This window comes from Rhipicephalus microplus, chromosome 1 (genome assembly GCF_043290135.1).
Source record: "Rhipicephalus microplus isolate Deutch F79 chromosome 1, USDA_Rmic, whole genome shotgun sequence".
NCBI classification, from domain to species: Eukaryota; Metazoa; Arthropoda; class Arachnida; order Ixodida; family Ixodidae; genus Rhipicephalus; species Rhipicephalus microplus.
The window spans coordinates 68,103,919-68,119,335 of record NC_134700.1 but is presented as its reverse complement, the minus strand read 5'-3'; the positions used below and the strand labels follow the sequence as shown (position 1 = coordinate 68,119,335).

The 15,417-nt window shown below is 47.5% G+C and overlaps 1 protein-coding gene across 7 annotated transcripts in view; it reads left to right on the top strand.

Moving 5' to 3' along the window:
* The window catches only part of LOC119178743 (uncharacterized), a 168,873-nt gene that overhangs the window by 110,696 nt on the left and 42,760 nt on the right, over nucleotides 1–15,417 (top strand). For all 7 annotated transcript variants that reach the window (XM_075875543.1, XM_075875630.1, XM_075875588.1 and 4 more), the window contains 2 exons: nucleotides 141–396; nucleotides 4,461–4,577. In XM_075875543.1, the coding sequence (XP_075731658.1) occupies nucleotides 141–396; nucleotides 4,461–4,577 (373 nt within the window). The remainder of the gene's footprint in view (nucleotides 1–140; nucleotides 397–4,460; nucleotides 4,578–15,417) is intronic.

Below are 15,417 nucleotides of genomic sequence, written 5' to 3'. Positions count from 1 at the left end.
AACCCATTGCAAGCAATTTATTTTAATTGAACCCCTGTTTTATTACATATTATGAGAGAATGAGCTCTGAAACCATTGCTGCCACCATATCAAATGTAATTTAAGTGTTGCAGCTCTTGAATATGCGTTGCCTGTTGCAGAGGCCTGCTTCACGCTGTGCCTCGTGGATGCCTGGGGTCAGCGGTGTTCGCGCTGCCTGCCTAGCCGGTGTAATGGCTGTGAGGTGGCCCGGGTGGGCTGGGTGTCACTACAGCCGGGCGACTGCCTTGCCCTGCGCTGCGTGGACGATGACGGGCCTTCCCGGCCGGAAGCGTGGCCACGACCGGCAACCAGTGGCACAACTCGGCCGTCTGGGTCCCTGACCCTGTACGACTGCCTGCAGGCGTTCAGCGAGAGGTGAAGTTTCGCGTCACGGCAAGGTCCATCTCGGAAACAGAATTCAATATCAGGGCAATGGAAATAGTGGTGGACACTGCAGGCCATAGTTTCTAGTCTAGGAGTTGAAATACATGCTTACCTGGTTTTGCAGCAGAATAAGTCTTAACATGGCACTTACCATATTTACTTGCATAATTCTTTATCTATGAAAAGAATATAGATGTTACGCAGGGTGATATTTCCAGCTGAAGTTGATTCAAGTTGCATGTCAAGATTGTTACAGTAAAAGCTTGTTAATTCGAACCGCAAGGGGAATCCGCCTCAGTTCGAATCCACGAAAGTTTGAACTAACGAAAGTGAAGAACGACAATGGTACACTGCGACTAGGGCATAACAATTTATTTTTTGAAAAAGTGTGTGATCGCGGTCTGCCTTCTTTCCTTGAAGGCGACAGCCAGCACTTTTTGCTCTAATGAGCGAATTTGGCGGAAGGCCTCTTCTCCGCCTTCTTCACAACTAAAGAAAAGACAGGCGACATTCAATCCGGCCATGACTTCCGCAGCAGAGGGCCGCACTGGTGCTTCGTCCTCCACCTCATCGTCGTCACTGGTAGCGACAGGTTCTGCACTTCTCACCTGACATATTATGTCGTCATCCGTGAGTGCACCACACACCACTGCACTTGAGTCCACATCTACGCAGTCCGCAAAGCAGACATCTTTGAAAACATCCGCCGTGGGTGCGGTGATGCCATGTTCGAGCAGTGGTGGCTTGTAAGCTTGCTAAGCTTCGGTGCTCAAGCCACACTGGCGAAAGCAATTTGCTATCGTAAGTGCTGTCACTTGCTCCCAAGCACGCACAAGCATGTGTATGCACTTAGGAGTGTCACTTGGTAGTTATTGCACAAAATAATTTCTTCCAACATATGACACCGATAAAATGATTTTTAATTTCTAATTATACCCTGGTCCATGGGTTGCAGTACTGCTGTCGTGTTTGCTGGAAGGAAGGCCAGCTTGTCGTGTTTGCTGGAAGGAAGTGTTTTGGCACGGTATTTGCCGCAGGCACACGCCGTCAAGTCGGAGCAGCAGAATCGGAACAGACTGGAAGCTACTACCGGCACTACCGCAACAAACGTTAGCCGAGTTCTAACACCAACACAAAAAATCGCGACATTCGGAAGCTACCCCCAACACCAACAACCGAGGTGTACGACGCATGCCCGAGACAGAGCTGCAGAAAAGGCTGGGCGAAGCTATGACGCACCCGATTTGCTGTGTGCTGGTCATGCCATCTGTCGTCTAACAGTGACAACTATGCAGGATTTTCCAAGGCTCCGAGATTGGCGCTTGAAAAAAAAAAAAAAAAATCTTGGAGGTTACGTAGGACGGAGAACAGGCAGCCACCGAGAGAGAGAGATTGTGGGGTGGGGAAGGGGTGGAGAGTAAGTGGCGTTATTTTCTGCACTCTGGCCTCCGTGCCAGTTTCTCCGTTTTTCTCTCCGCTCCCTGTCAACGCCGCCCCGTAACTCGGCAGCCCTATTGAGTGACTAGCCAAACCGCCGGCGCGGTGGCGCGTAGTTCGAATTATCCGCGGCGGAACCTACTCCCATTCGAATTAACGGGCTTTTTTATTCATAGGCTTGTATGGAGCTTGGCCTGATCATAACTTACAGTTCGAATTATTCATAAATTCCAATTATTGCAGTCCGAATTAACGAGCTTTCACTGTATGATGGTTACTGTGACCAAGCTCAAGAAGGCTTATGTTTTGCATTCAAATAACACGAATGGTTCCCTTGGCATGAATTGTGCCGGGGATGGTATGGTGCGTATGTTAGGGATTACGGAAATTAGAAAAAGGAAGGGGGACAACTTTACGCATCTACAATGCCTGCAGATTGTCTTGTACAGTCGACACCTCTTAAACGGAACTCGAAGGGGATCCATAAAACTGTTCCATTTATTAGAAGTTTCATTTAAGCAAAGTACACTTTAGTGAATCAAAAACTTTATTCAAATTGCACAAACCTCACCTTACTCATGAGGATGAGTAGGAGAAAAAGAGGAGTGAAAGGTGGTTTGTTTAGCAAGCTTGAGTGGTTTTTTTGACAAGGTACGCACCCATGCCTGACAAACTAGCCAGAAATTCTGGACAAGCTTCATGCTCAAAGTAGCGCTGCAAAACCACTCCAAAGTTCAGCAGCCTCTTTAGCTGATCTGTCTGGTGGCACCACTGCACTGGCAATATTGTCATCACATTCATCGCTGGAAGGTTGATCCTAATTTTGCTCTTCGGCAGTCATTTCCTCGACAGTCTCCTCACAACAGGTACGAACATTTTCATCAATTGATTCGTAGTCCAGCAGCGTAAAAGTGGCAGAGGGCACGACCTCACTGAATACTGCCTCAATGTCGACATCAGCAGGGCTTTCTTCATGAGGTACTGCTTCTTGCACTTGAAAGCCAGCATGATGAAAACATCTGTGTATTGTTGCCTTCACTTGTTTCCAGGCACGAGCCAAAATGTAGATGGCTGGCAGTAAATCTATGCTAAAGCATTTTTCCGCTGTCTGCACAAAGCAGCATTCGATGAAGCAATTGTCTTCGGTAATGAACTTTAATGTTTTGAATAACCCCTTGATCCATCAGCTGGATCACTGCCGTTGCATTGGCTGGCAAGAACTCTAGAGCGATGGCTTGGAGTCTTTCAACCTGATGAAGACAATCTTGCTGCCTTGACTCATAAATCTTGCATCTTCCTGCCCTAGCCAGTTTTCGAAAATGGCCATGGTCATCCATGCTCTGTCATTCGCATGGTACACGACGGGAAGGTGTTGAATGCCTTTGAAAAAACGTGGGTGCCTTGATTTTCCTATTACCAACAGCTACAATTTCTCATCTCCTGCCATGATCGCACCCACTAGCACAGTGATGCGATCTTTATTGTGTCTTCCTCCACTACAGGCGTCGCCTTTGAAGGTGAGAGTCTTTGATGGAAGCGCTTTATAAGAAAGACCCATCTTGTCAACATTGAAGACGTCTCGTGGCTCAAAGCTCATCAAAATTCCAGTCGATGCAAATGTCCCTGTTGACTGCGGCACTCTCACCTGAGATTGCTTAGAAGACTAGGAGGCCATGGCATGTTTTGAAGCGGCTGAGCCATCCGTCATTTAGGACGAAGTTCTCAACACCCATTTGCATGGCGATCTCTCGAGCTTGCTGCTCGAGAATTGGTCCGCTTATGGGCAAATTGGAACTCTGTGCGCGCTTAAACCACAGATAAAGAACTTTTTCGAGTTGTTTATAAGGCATCGTCCGCATCCGTTTAGATGTAAAGGTCCCGTTCTTTAGAGCGCCTTCAATCTTTTCTCTGTCTTTGCAGATCCGCGACAGCATCGATTTCAAGTTTTTGTATTTTTTTCGCCACCTCCATCTTGGGCAGGCCGCTTCGATCGAGCTCCTGAAGAATTTGCAGCTATTTTTCTAGCGAGAGTGCATAGTGCGGCCGCTTCCTTTCTATCAGGCTTAAATAACACCGTTAACTACTTCACTTAGCCGCAAAAATAGGCTTCCCGCAGCCACCACAAGCAAGAATAGCTACTGGATTGGCTTGTCTCGAGGTGTTGCCATGGTTGTGAGACTACCTTTGGCCTGAGCGAGTCTATGCCGGGTTTAGAGTTTGTGCCCTTTAACCGTAGGTGACCAGTAAGCACTATTTGATTAACCGATGAATTTTACTACGCAACACATAAAAATCCAGCCATATAAGCACATTTAGTTCCGTTAATAAGGCGTTTTCGTTTAAGTGAGTTTCGTTTATTGGGAGTCCACTGTATGTATGCTGTCTCTTAAATCCTTGTAACAAACTCTCACTTGTGGTGAAGTCATGTTTACTAAAAGTGCATGAAAATGATCAGCATTCTGATGTAGGATCAGTGTATGGAGACATCTGTAGTCTTTTTCTCTTCGACCTTGTATTCGATTTCACTGTACTACAAATATTTTCCTTCAAGTTGAAGGTGCAAGGGCTGTGATGGTCATCAATGTTTCTTAAAAATACTTAATCTGTTTGTGCTATAGTGAGACGCTGGACGAGCACAACCCGTGGTTCTGCCCTGTGTGCCAGCGCAACCAGCGGGCACGCAAGACTCTCTCAATCTGGCGCTCCCCTGACACGCTTATGGTCTACCTCAAGCGGTAAGTGGTTCAAACGGTGTTCAGACATTGTGGACTTTGTTATGACTAATGTAGGCTTATTCACTCTCTGTTATGCCTCACTCGTGTTAGAAGGCACAATGTATTACTTGTGAGCGTAAGTCGGCGAAAATCGTGCAGCTTACGCAAACTCACTCATGAAATATATTTTGCATTTAGGGCTCACTCAAGCTCACACTCGCAAACATTTGTTTCAACCAGACTCACTCGAACTTTCAGGCTCCCCAAAATGTGACTTGCTCGGACTTGTGGCGCAACCTGAGTGTGAGCGAATTCGAGTGAGCTTACTGACGAGTGCATTTGCTGACCTATGCTTGCGATAGTTCATTGTATCAGTGCTTTGAGGATTCCTTTGGAGAGAAGCGGGTCTTTGAAACCGAAAATCTCTAAAAAATGCTACATTTGGATTCTCCCACTATCGCTGCATAATCTCGCCAATTTTCACGCGTCCTAGATTGGTAGTTTACCCATGAGAGTAGTTTTTATGCGATGTTATTGAGCTGAATTTCTGGGGATAGACGCGTGAAAAACGGGCTTTTTTTGCGCCGCGGTGTTCCCGTTCTACGCTTGGTACAGCAGCCGTCTTGGTCGCATTCGAAAGAGCCGCCCTTTTTTTTTTCATATTCAGCTGTGCTTGTTTTCGTCCACTCAGTATGCACGCCGTGAATCCGCGTGAAAAAAAGGCCACCTCGCGTGAGCCTATTGGTGCGGTGAGCACACGTGACTAAAGCGCGCCTTCTTATTCACCGGGCCTCCCGAGCTGTCTGCAGCGTGCGGCAGCGGAGCGCACATGAAGCGGCGAGTGTATGTCACTTTCTACTTGTCGGCTTCCTGAACTCACGTGAGCTAGCGAGAAATTAGAGCAAGCATCTCTGTATAGTCTTTATGTTCGACGGTATACTGGTACGGCGCTGAACGAGCTCGACGAAGCTGCCGGGACAGTGCGGTAGGCCTACGCTCTCGGCCGCGTTTTCCCGAGCTGTCTGCTGCATGCGGCAGTAGAGCGCACGTGAAGTGGCGAGTGCATCTCGCTCGCATGTCATTGTTCTCGTCGGCTTTCTGAACGCGCGCGAGCTAGCGAGAAATTGGAGCAAGCGTTTCTCAAGTCTGCACATTTAGGCATGCCGCCGAACCAGCCGGACATTGTGCGCCGCAGCCACCGGGCCAGTGCGTTAGGCCTATGCTCTCGGCCACGTTTTGAACCTGGCTTAAACCAGAGGGTACTGTAAAGAGTAGGAAGTAGATGACGGCATCCCACCGCTGCCGCCAGTTGTTAAGGTGGCTCGAAGGAAGTCGATGGTAGGTACGGCGGGTATCTCTTTAGGGTAGCTGGCTCCCCGCCATCGTCCGCATATCCGATTTTCGCCAGTAAGGAGCCGCGTTCGTAGAGGTAGAACGAAGATTTATTTACATTATAGAAGAAAGATAGGAATTGTAGAGGGATCTATAAGATCCCGCATTATGTACAACAGAGATTCAGTTCATGATACTGCTCGTGATTCCGCACAAGGTTCAGCACCATTTACAAAAATGCGTCGACTTTTATAGCCCGCCGTCTGAAGGAGGCGATGATCACTCTTGCCACAAAGCAGGGGACGAAGTTTTTGTGGTCCACCCACCAGAAAGGGTGCAGATATTGCACCACTCGGCTGGGCGAAACGGTCCAAAGGTAACAGGAACGCACCACACAAAGACGCACACGGCCCACGCCTTGAATGCACCGCAGGGCAAGGCGGTAGAGTCCGGAGAGGGAAAGTTGAGCTCCTCCAGGAAGATGGCCGCTAACCCAGATGTCAGCAGCGCTCCATGCTGCTTTCAGCTTCAGGCAGTCCAAACGCTCGATCCTGGAGAACGGCTTCTTCGACGCGTTCCAACGCTTCCGTACTGTCTGTGCGTTGAGATGGCCTCGCGTAGATGACAAAAGCTGAGTCAAGAGGTTGACTTAATGTGACCCGCCACAGTGGCGCTGTTTCCCCGCTGCTCGAGCCCGTTCAACAAAAGGCTTGTATAACGAAGCTTTCGTTGAGACCCGACTGCTTTCTGGAACATCTATAGGACAGCGTCTTGTAGACTGGGCGCCGATGGGGTTGAAAGCCTCCCTAGTAGATCGGCTTACGCACAATAGCATCTGCCCAGACGAATTGCAGGGCCAAACGTAACAGCTCTTCCGCTGCCGGAAAATCTTGGCTGGCCAGCGCTCCCAACCACTGGGCATGAAGAGAATGGCTGGTGACGAGGGCGATGGCCTCGCTTGCATCCTTCAGCTGCGAACTTGTAACCAACTCCCAAACCACCCCACAATGACTGACAACAGCAAAACGAACCACACAACACAATACCATGCCGCAGTCAAGCACATTGGACTCGCTTAAAACCCTCCAGGCTTCTCAAGAAGCACAAAGAAATTCTATTCTACAATTTTGACAGAATTTCGTGCCACCAAAGTTACAACAATCATGGATGTGGAGATGCTTACCAAAGATAGAACAATTTGCCCTGCGAGAAAAGCACACAAAGGCAAATACAATTTGGCCCCATATAACCGTAATCCCATTCTTTCAAAACTAGCTTTTTCCTGCCATCCGCACTACTGTGTTGTAACTAATCTGATAAGTCAACACTAAATTAATAAAACACAACTACATGGTCATGAGTCGTGAGTACCTACTTGTAGGACACCCCGACGCCAATGAAAACTCTCTCACAACAAATCAAATTGCGTCTTCTAACTACCTGAAATGTATCCCTAACGTCAACATTCGGTAGAGCGCAACTCTCAGCTCAAGAGATCACACGATTCATATAAGCAATCACTAAAACAACAAAATAAAGGGTATAAACGCTTCATACTACATGCTCATTTGTTGAATGTAGCTTCATGTCAGCCCATGTTTTTAAAGAACGCACAGGACTTTGGTTGTGTGCCCTAGCACGACATCTTACTTTCACCTAAAGAGCGCTAGCATACCCACACCCACACACTTAACCAAAGGTCATATCCCTGTAACTCAACTAAGCGCTACTACACGTGTCTGAACCTAAATGTCCAAAAAGAACAACATGCAATAAAAAAAATAACGCTAGATGCCATACACTTCCGGAGTATCTAACGAAACTTGTGTAAGTTTTGTGCTAAAAACCCTTCAAAGGATTCTCAAACATGAGCATTTCGAAAATCCCTTTTGGTTTCATTCTAAAATGCTCATTTACTCTCTTAAAATGTCTAACCTTTGCGCTACACCAAAAGGGCACGAAGCACTCAAGCTTCGGCTCCGCTCGATAATGCTACCATGCTTTCAAAACTAGCGGGGCGTACAAATCTTCATTCGCGACCTACATGCTCTTATCTCGAAGAAAACTGATTTCACGCAGTCGGCTGACTGGTGCGGGTTACTGCTTCCGTATAACGCTTAACAACTTAACTCAAAACTGTGACAAAGCTTACACACCAACAAAATCTAGAAGGAAAAAACTGTAACTAAACAAACCATCCGTGGAGGTGACATAGGAATAATACTTTAAGACCAAAAATAAGCAAACATACTTCCTAAACATTCCAGTGTCACTCTTTCTAGCTTACAGCTGTCCCTCGCTCTTCAATTGCACACGCGACAGTCGCGGTTTTCGCGGATTTCGAGAGCGCCCAAGGCAACATCGCGTATGTGCTACAAGCTTAACGGTGCAGTTACGCATCATTCGCGATTTCAGCTTGCCCTTGTCAGGTTTGCGGATGAAACGCGTGGGAAAGAGCGGCAATTCCCGTTTTGGGTTTGCACCTGAGCGGCGCTTAGCTACTATCTCTTTTCTTCTAGGACCACGTCGACACTCTTGTCCACGAAAAGCTCTAAATCTCGACAGCGCATTCCATCGCGAGGATGCGTGCCGGGGACAACCCCTTCGCGGTGTACGCCTTACTGCACAACCCAAAAGATTTTTCTTTTGAACTAGCCGGTGACCTACATTTTTTCTTTCGCCCCGCAGTGTGTCATTTCTTCGCATAGTACGCCTTACTGCACGACCCAAAAGATTTTTCTTTTGAACTAGCCGGTGACCTACACTTTTTTCTTTCGCCCCGCAGTGTGTCAACTCTTCGCATAGCCGTGCCTGTTCGCCTCGCTCCTTTACGGCAACGTTTGCAACCGACCTTTCCTGCACTGTTAGGAAATTCCCTATCCCCGCAGGGGCGCCTGATAAAGCAGGCGTTTGGTGTGTAGCGACACCACGGACCCGAGCTAACGGGGGAGTTTCTACTCCCTCCCACGCCTAGCCGTGCGTGGCTTTGCCGTGTCCGGGGAAAAGGGAATCCTGGGGGTTGAGCTGACGCTGGGTGATTGGACCTTTAAGGCCCCCCGGCAGAGGCAACACACCCCTTTGGCCCCGGCTTCACGTAGACGGCACCCCTGGGCTGACCCACCCAGGGGAAATCGGCAGTCGCCTTTTCCTATCCCTCTCTCCCTACATCTTCGTCTTTATCTCTTACTATTTATCTGTCCTGTCTTCTACTCTCTTCCGTTTACTTCCAAACTTCCTGGCGGCTAGGGTTAACCCTGTGCAAATAGCCTACCTTGGTCTAGGCGCATTGGGTTATAGTGGCGTTGTACGGCTGGCGTCTGCAGGTTTCAGCATCCGTAAACTTGCAGCGTCCCCTCGTTGGGCTCCGTGGTGGGTGGCCGCCAACGCTACTGAACAACATACACTTAGCATGCACAAAGCATTTCCCTTACTTAGTGATCGTGCCTCCTCAAAGCGGGTACGCACCGAAGATATCAATTTTTTCCTCCGGCCAAGACAAACCTTTCCTCATTTCCACGTTATACACTGCGAAAAAACTAACAAGCAAGCCAGAACAGTATCCCCCTTCGTAGTGGCTAGGTCCTTAACCGAAACTCTCGGTGCCGGGTACAAGGTTACCAAAATGGCCAGTGGAGATCTACTCCTCGAAGTACGTGACAAAGACCAATTTGATAAACTGAACACCCTCACAACGTTTGGAGACACACCCATCAGTATTACGCCACACAGGTCTATGAACTCATCTCGCGGGGTCGTTTCGGACGCAGATTTGCTTGACCTGACCGAAGCTGAACTTCTTGAAGGATGGAAGAGCAAGAACGTGACAAACGTACAGCGCATTAAGATAAGAAGAGATCAAAAGGAAATACCAACAAAACACTTAGTACTGACCTTTGCTTCGAGCGATTTGCCGGAAACAATTCAGACTGGGTACACAAAAACATCTGTGAGGCCATATATTCCCAACCCCCGCCGTTGCTTCCATTGTCAGAGATATGGCCACGGCTCGCAAAGCTGTCGTGGCCAGAAAACTTGTGCTATGTGTGGAGTCGTGGGCCATGCGTCCGACAACTGCGAAGCACCTGCACACTGTGTAAACTGTGGCGGTAATCATGCAGCGTACTCACGTTCTTGTTCTTTCTGGAAAAAAGAAAAAGTAATCATCACTTTAAAGATAAAAGAAAACATTACATTTAAAGAAGCAAGAAAAAGAGTCTCGCCATTTTATGGTCCTACATATGCTGATGCGGCGCGCCAGGGGGCAGTGTCGCACCAGCCCTCGCCACTCCTTCGGCCTGCGCAGAGCGAGCCATTGGCTGTGGCGCCTGCCCCCAAGGTGGCAGTAGTTGAGTCTACTCCGCCTACTATTGAACAGAGACCAGGGACTCCAGGGTCCTCGGGTCTCAAGGCCTCACCTCGCCAGGTGAGGCCCAAGCTTCGAAAAACCAGCTCGCATGAGCGGGCATCCAGTGCCTCCGAGGAGGCAATGGATACGGCGGCACCTCTGGTGCCAAAAGAGCGGTGCGGCTCTCTGGAGCGCGCCAAGAAAACTAAAAAGCTCATAACAGGGCCTGATAATAGCCCTGCTACTTGAGCTCGACCTTTCAGTTTAAACAAGTCACTCTCTTAACGTACACACAGCACTACTTTACTTCCAATATGGAAACACAAATTATACATTGGAACGTCAGAGGCCTGCTTAAAAACCTCGACGACGTCCGAGAGCTTCTATACAAACACTCACCTCAAGTGCTGTGTGTACAGGAAACACATCTTAAATCCTCCAATACAAATTTTTTACGTGCTTACGTCATATACCGAAAGGACCGAGATGATGCTGTGGCGTCATCCGGTGGCGTAGCCATTATTATTAACCAAGGAGTAGCGTGTACACATTTACCACTCCAGACATCCCTTGAGGCGGTGGCTGTTCGAGCAATACTCTTAAACAAACTCGTCACCATCTGCTCTTTGTATGTACCTCCCCACCAACGTCTTGAAAAACGTGAATTTCAGTCCCTAATAGACGAACTACCGGAACCTTATTTGCTTCTTGGGGACCTAAATGCACATAGTGGACTGTGGGGCGATTCTCGCTGTGATGCACGAGGTCGTCTCATTGAACAATTTCTCTTCTCTTCCGGCGCCTGTTTGTTGAATAGGAAAGAGCCAACCTACTATAACGTTGCCAACAAAACTTACTCGTCTATCGACCTCAGCATCGTATCACCTTCACTCCTACCCCTACTCAAATGGAAAACCATAAATAATCTATATGGTAGTGACCATTTTCCTGTAGTGCTGAGTTCACAAACAACATATGAAGGTCCTCTACACGTTCCCAAATGGCTGATAAAAAAAAGCAGACTGGGAACAGTTCCATAACACTACACGTTTGAGTTGGACAGACTTATGTAGGTTAAACATAGATGAAGCTGTGCAGTATTTCACAGCTTTTCTAACTGACGCAGCAGCCAGGTGCATACCGCAAACATCTGGAATGCCCGGCAAACGACACGTCCCATGGTGGAACACGGAGTGTCGTAATGCGCGAAAGGAACAGAACAGGGCATGGAGGTTGCTGCGCAACTCGCCAACAGCGGAAAATCTTGACACGTTCAAGAAAATAAAGTCTCAAGGAAGGAGAACGCGTCGGCAGGCCAGAAGAGAAAGCTGGCAGAAGTTTTTGTCGGGGATCAATTCATACACACAGGAGGCAAAAGTCTGGAACATGGTCGGTAGGATAGCAGGGAAACAAGTACACACACTTCCACTTGTAAACACTCAAGGTGATACCTTGGAAGATCAGGCAAACTTCCTCGGGGCACACTTTGAACGGGTATCCAGCTCGTCCCACTATACTGACACTTTCCAAAAATACAGAACAAGAATAGAAAAGCAGAAACTTGAACACAAATGCACTAGATCCGAGGCATATAACCAAGCTTTCAGTCTAGCTGAGCTGCAAATGTCTCTAAACTCCTGCAGTACTTCTGCCCCAGGTTCTGACCGTGTGATGTATGAAATGTTAAAAAACCTACCAAACGAAACCCGTAAAACCTTACTTTGTTTGTACAATGCTATTTGGTCTTCTGGCACTATTCCTACCTCCTGGAAAGAGGCTATTGTTATTCCCATTTTGAAAGAGGGCAAGGACCCTTCTTTACCCTCGAGTTATAGGCCTATAGCACTTACAAGCTGCTTAAGCAAAGTCTTCGAAAAAATGATAAACTGCCGACTTGTACATTTCCTTGAAACAAATAATTTGCTCGACCCATTTCAGTGCGGGTTTCGAGAAGGTAGATCCACCACAGACCACCTTGTTCGTATCGAGGCACAGATCAGAGACGCCTTCGTCCATAAACAATATTTTCTCTCTGTGTTCCTAGATATCGAAAAGGCGTATGATACAACATGGCGGTTCGGCATTCTAAGAGACCTGTCTCACCTTGGTGTGCGCGGAAGAATGTTTCATATAATCGAAAGTTACCTGTTAAAGCGGACATTCCGTGTCCGTCTGGGCAGTGTGCTTTCCCAAACATTTGTCCAAGAAACAGGCGTGCCACAAGGTGGCGTGCTTAGTTGCACACTTTTTATTATCAAAATGAACTCTTTGCACTTGTCCATTCCCCGCAATATGTTCTATTGCACATATGTCGACGACGTTCAGCTTGGCTTCAAGTCATGCAACTTGGCCATGTGTGAGCGGCAGGTTCAGCTGGGTTTAAATAAGATCTCCAAATGGGCAGATGAAAACGGATTTCGACTTAACCCACAAAAAAGCACGTGTGTTTTGTTCTCTCGAAAGAGAGGCATGCACTCGGAACCTGACATTCGACTGAACGGGCAACGTCTGTCCGTCAAAGCCGAGCATAAATTCTTAGGCCTAATCTTGGACAACAAGTTGACCTTCGTGCCGTACATCAAGTATCTAAAAACAAAATGTTTAAAAGCCATGAATGTTTTAAAAGTGTTGTCACGTAGTACTTGGGGTAGTGATAGGCAATGCCTCATGAACCTCTATAGAAGCCTCATTCGCACCCGCTTAGATTATGGGGCCGTTGTCTATCAGTCTGCTACTCAAAGTGCCTTGAAGATGCTGGACCCCGTGCACCATTTGGGCATCCGCCTTTCTACGGGTGCTTTTCGCACCAGCCCCGTAGAAAGCCTTTACGTTGAGTCAAATGAGTGGTCGCTTCATCTGCAAAGAACCTACATGTCCTTTGTTTATTTCCTTAAGGTGAAAGCAGACAAGAGGCACCCCTCATACTCTACTATAAATGACTTGTCGAGCTCCATTCTTTTTCAAAACAGGCCTTCAATGAGGCAGCCCTTCTCAGTTTGCCTGAAGGGTCTAGCTGAGGACACTGGAGTGTCACTCGAACACGATTTAATGGCTCCTGTAGCATACCCGCCACCGTGGCAGTGGCAGACTATAGATTGCGATGTGTCTTTTTTAGAAGTTACTAAACATGCGCCTATTGCCCATATTCGAACATACTTCTTGGAACTTCAACACAAATACACACGTCCTGAGTTTTTTACAGATGCCTCTAAGTCTAACTCCTCTGTGTCCTACGCTGCTGTTGGCCCTTCCTTTTCGGATGCTGGCCCTCTACATCCAGGCACAAGTATCTTCACGGCGGAAGCTTACGCGATACTTGTGGCAGCTAAACACATCAAACAATTACAAATACAAAAAGCAGTAATTTATACAGACTCCCTTAGTGTGGTAACGGCTCTTCACAGTCTTAAAAAACAAAAAAACCCTGTCCTCATCTCACTTTACTCTATTTTATGCACACTTTACACACTCAACCAACATGTTGTAGTGTGCTGGGTGCCAGGGCATCGTGAGATTCAAGGCAACGTGATGGCGGATCAGCTTGCTGCATCCGTCCACGAGGGCACCGCCACTACACCCATATTAATCCCGGCCCTTGATCTTAAGCCGTCTCTCAAACGAAACATCAGAGACTTCTGGCAGAGCAAGTGGAATACACACACACAAAACAAACTACACATTATTAAGCCACACCTTGGTCATTGGCTGCCAGTATCAAAATCGCGTTATACAGAGGTAATACTAACGAGACTCAGGATAGGACACACATACGCAACACACACACATCTTTTGTCTAGTGACGATCCACCATTGTGCGACAAATGTGGTGAAACATTAACAGTCCTTCACATACTAATCCAGTGTAAACATTTAGAAACTCTAAGAAAACAACATTTTCCATTACTCTACCGACAACATATACCTTCACACCCTGCAATGTTTGTCGGTAGGGAACCACTTTTTAGTCATAAATCATTGTTAGCGTTTTTAAAAGAAATTCACAGCTTTCATGTCATATACCCGGGCATACCGTAGCATGACCTCTCCCGAGAGGTTTTTGCTGCGGTGGCTACACAAGAAAGCACATGCCTCACGGCCCTTGGACGCAAGGGTTTGAACGAGTGAGGCACTTGTGCTAATGCCATACATATCCACCATCGTCTTTTATTATCACCAACTTTTGTCATCTGTTCACACCACACACACCTTCCACGGCATGGTCATGATTTTATTATTTGTATGTTTTTACCCGCATTACTGCGAGGAATTTTATGGCCCTTATACAGCCACTTATCACAATCATTGTCCATATTTTTAGTAAGATGAACTGGCGCTCTTTGGCCGTGAATCGGCCCTTGCGCCATAAAACATCAAACATCATCATCAGGAAATTCCCTATGGGTTGCGTCATCGACGGTTGTACAGCTCAAGCGTGCTTCTGCACCACCTTTCATAGCACTTCGGCAGCTTGATTTATTAGCATTATTTCTATGTCGGCCCAATTCACTTGTGCTATATGTGCACTCGCGAGCGCCCTGAAACGGGCTGTTGATATAACTGAAGTACCGACACCTTACACGGGAATGCATTCGCGAAAAACCCGCTTTTCTTTTCGTCCGGCGGTTCGAACGCATGTGAAGGAGCTTTGACGCTGCTGCAAGGCTTTTAGGTCTGCTTGCTACGCTGACAGGTTTCGAACCTTCTTTTACATGCATAGTGTCTTTTGTCTTTCTCGCGGCTCTCCGACGTCTCTTGCGTCGGCGCCGCTGCTTGCGACTCAATTCTGAGCTTCCGGCTAGCATCTGAAGCTCTTCAATACTCTCACAGTTTTCGTCAGCTGTCTCACCCACACAGTCGAATAATTTTTGAAATTTCAAAAAAATCATTTCTTTCACACTCTTGACTGGCGGACAGCTTAATGTGCTTAGGAACAGTGTGGCTGTTTTCCTTCAGACAATCTAGCTCGCATGGCTGTGAGCAGTCTACAACCGTACTGTTTTCCTCACTCTCTGCATTTGCTGCTTCTCCTGAGCTTTCTCCGGTGTTCTTGATCACTTCGACCTCATTTGCAAGATTCACCGTTGCGACAACCACAGTTGAGGTCTGTCCCAGCTTTTCTACAGCTATCCTAGCTGTTTCGCTAGCATTTAATGGGCACAGTACCTTGTCGCACTCGCTCTGGCC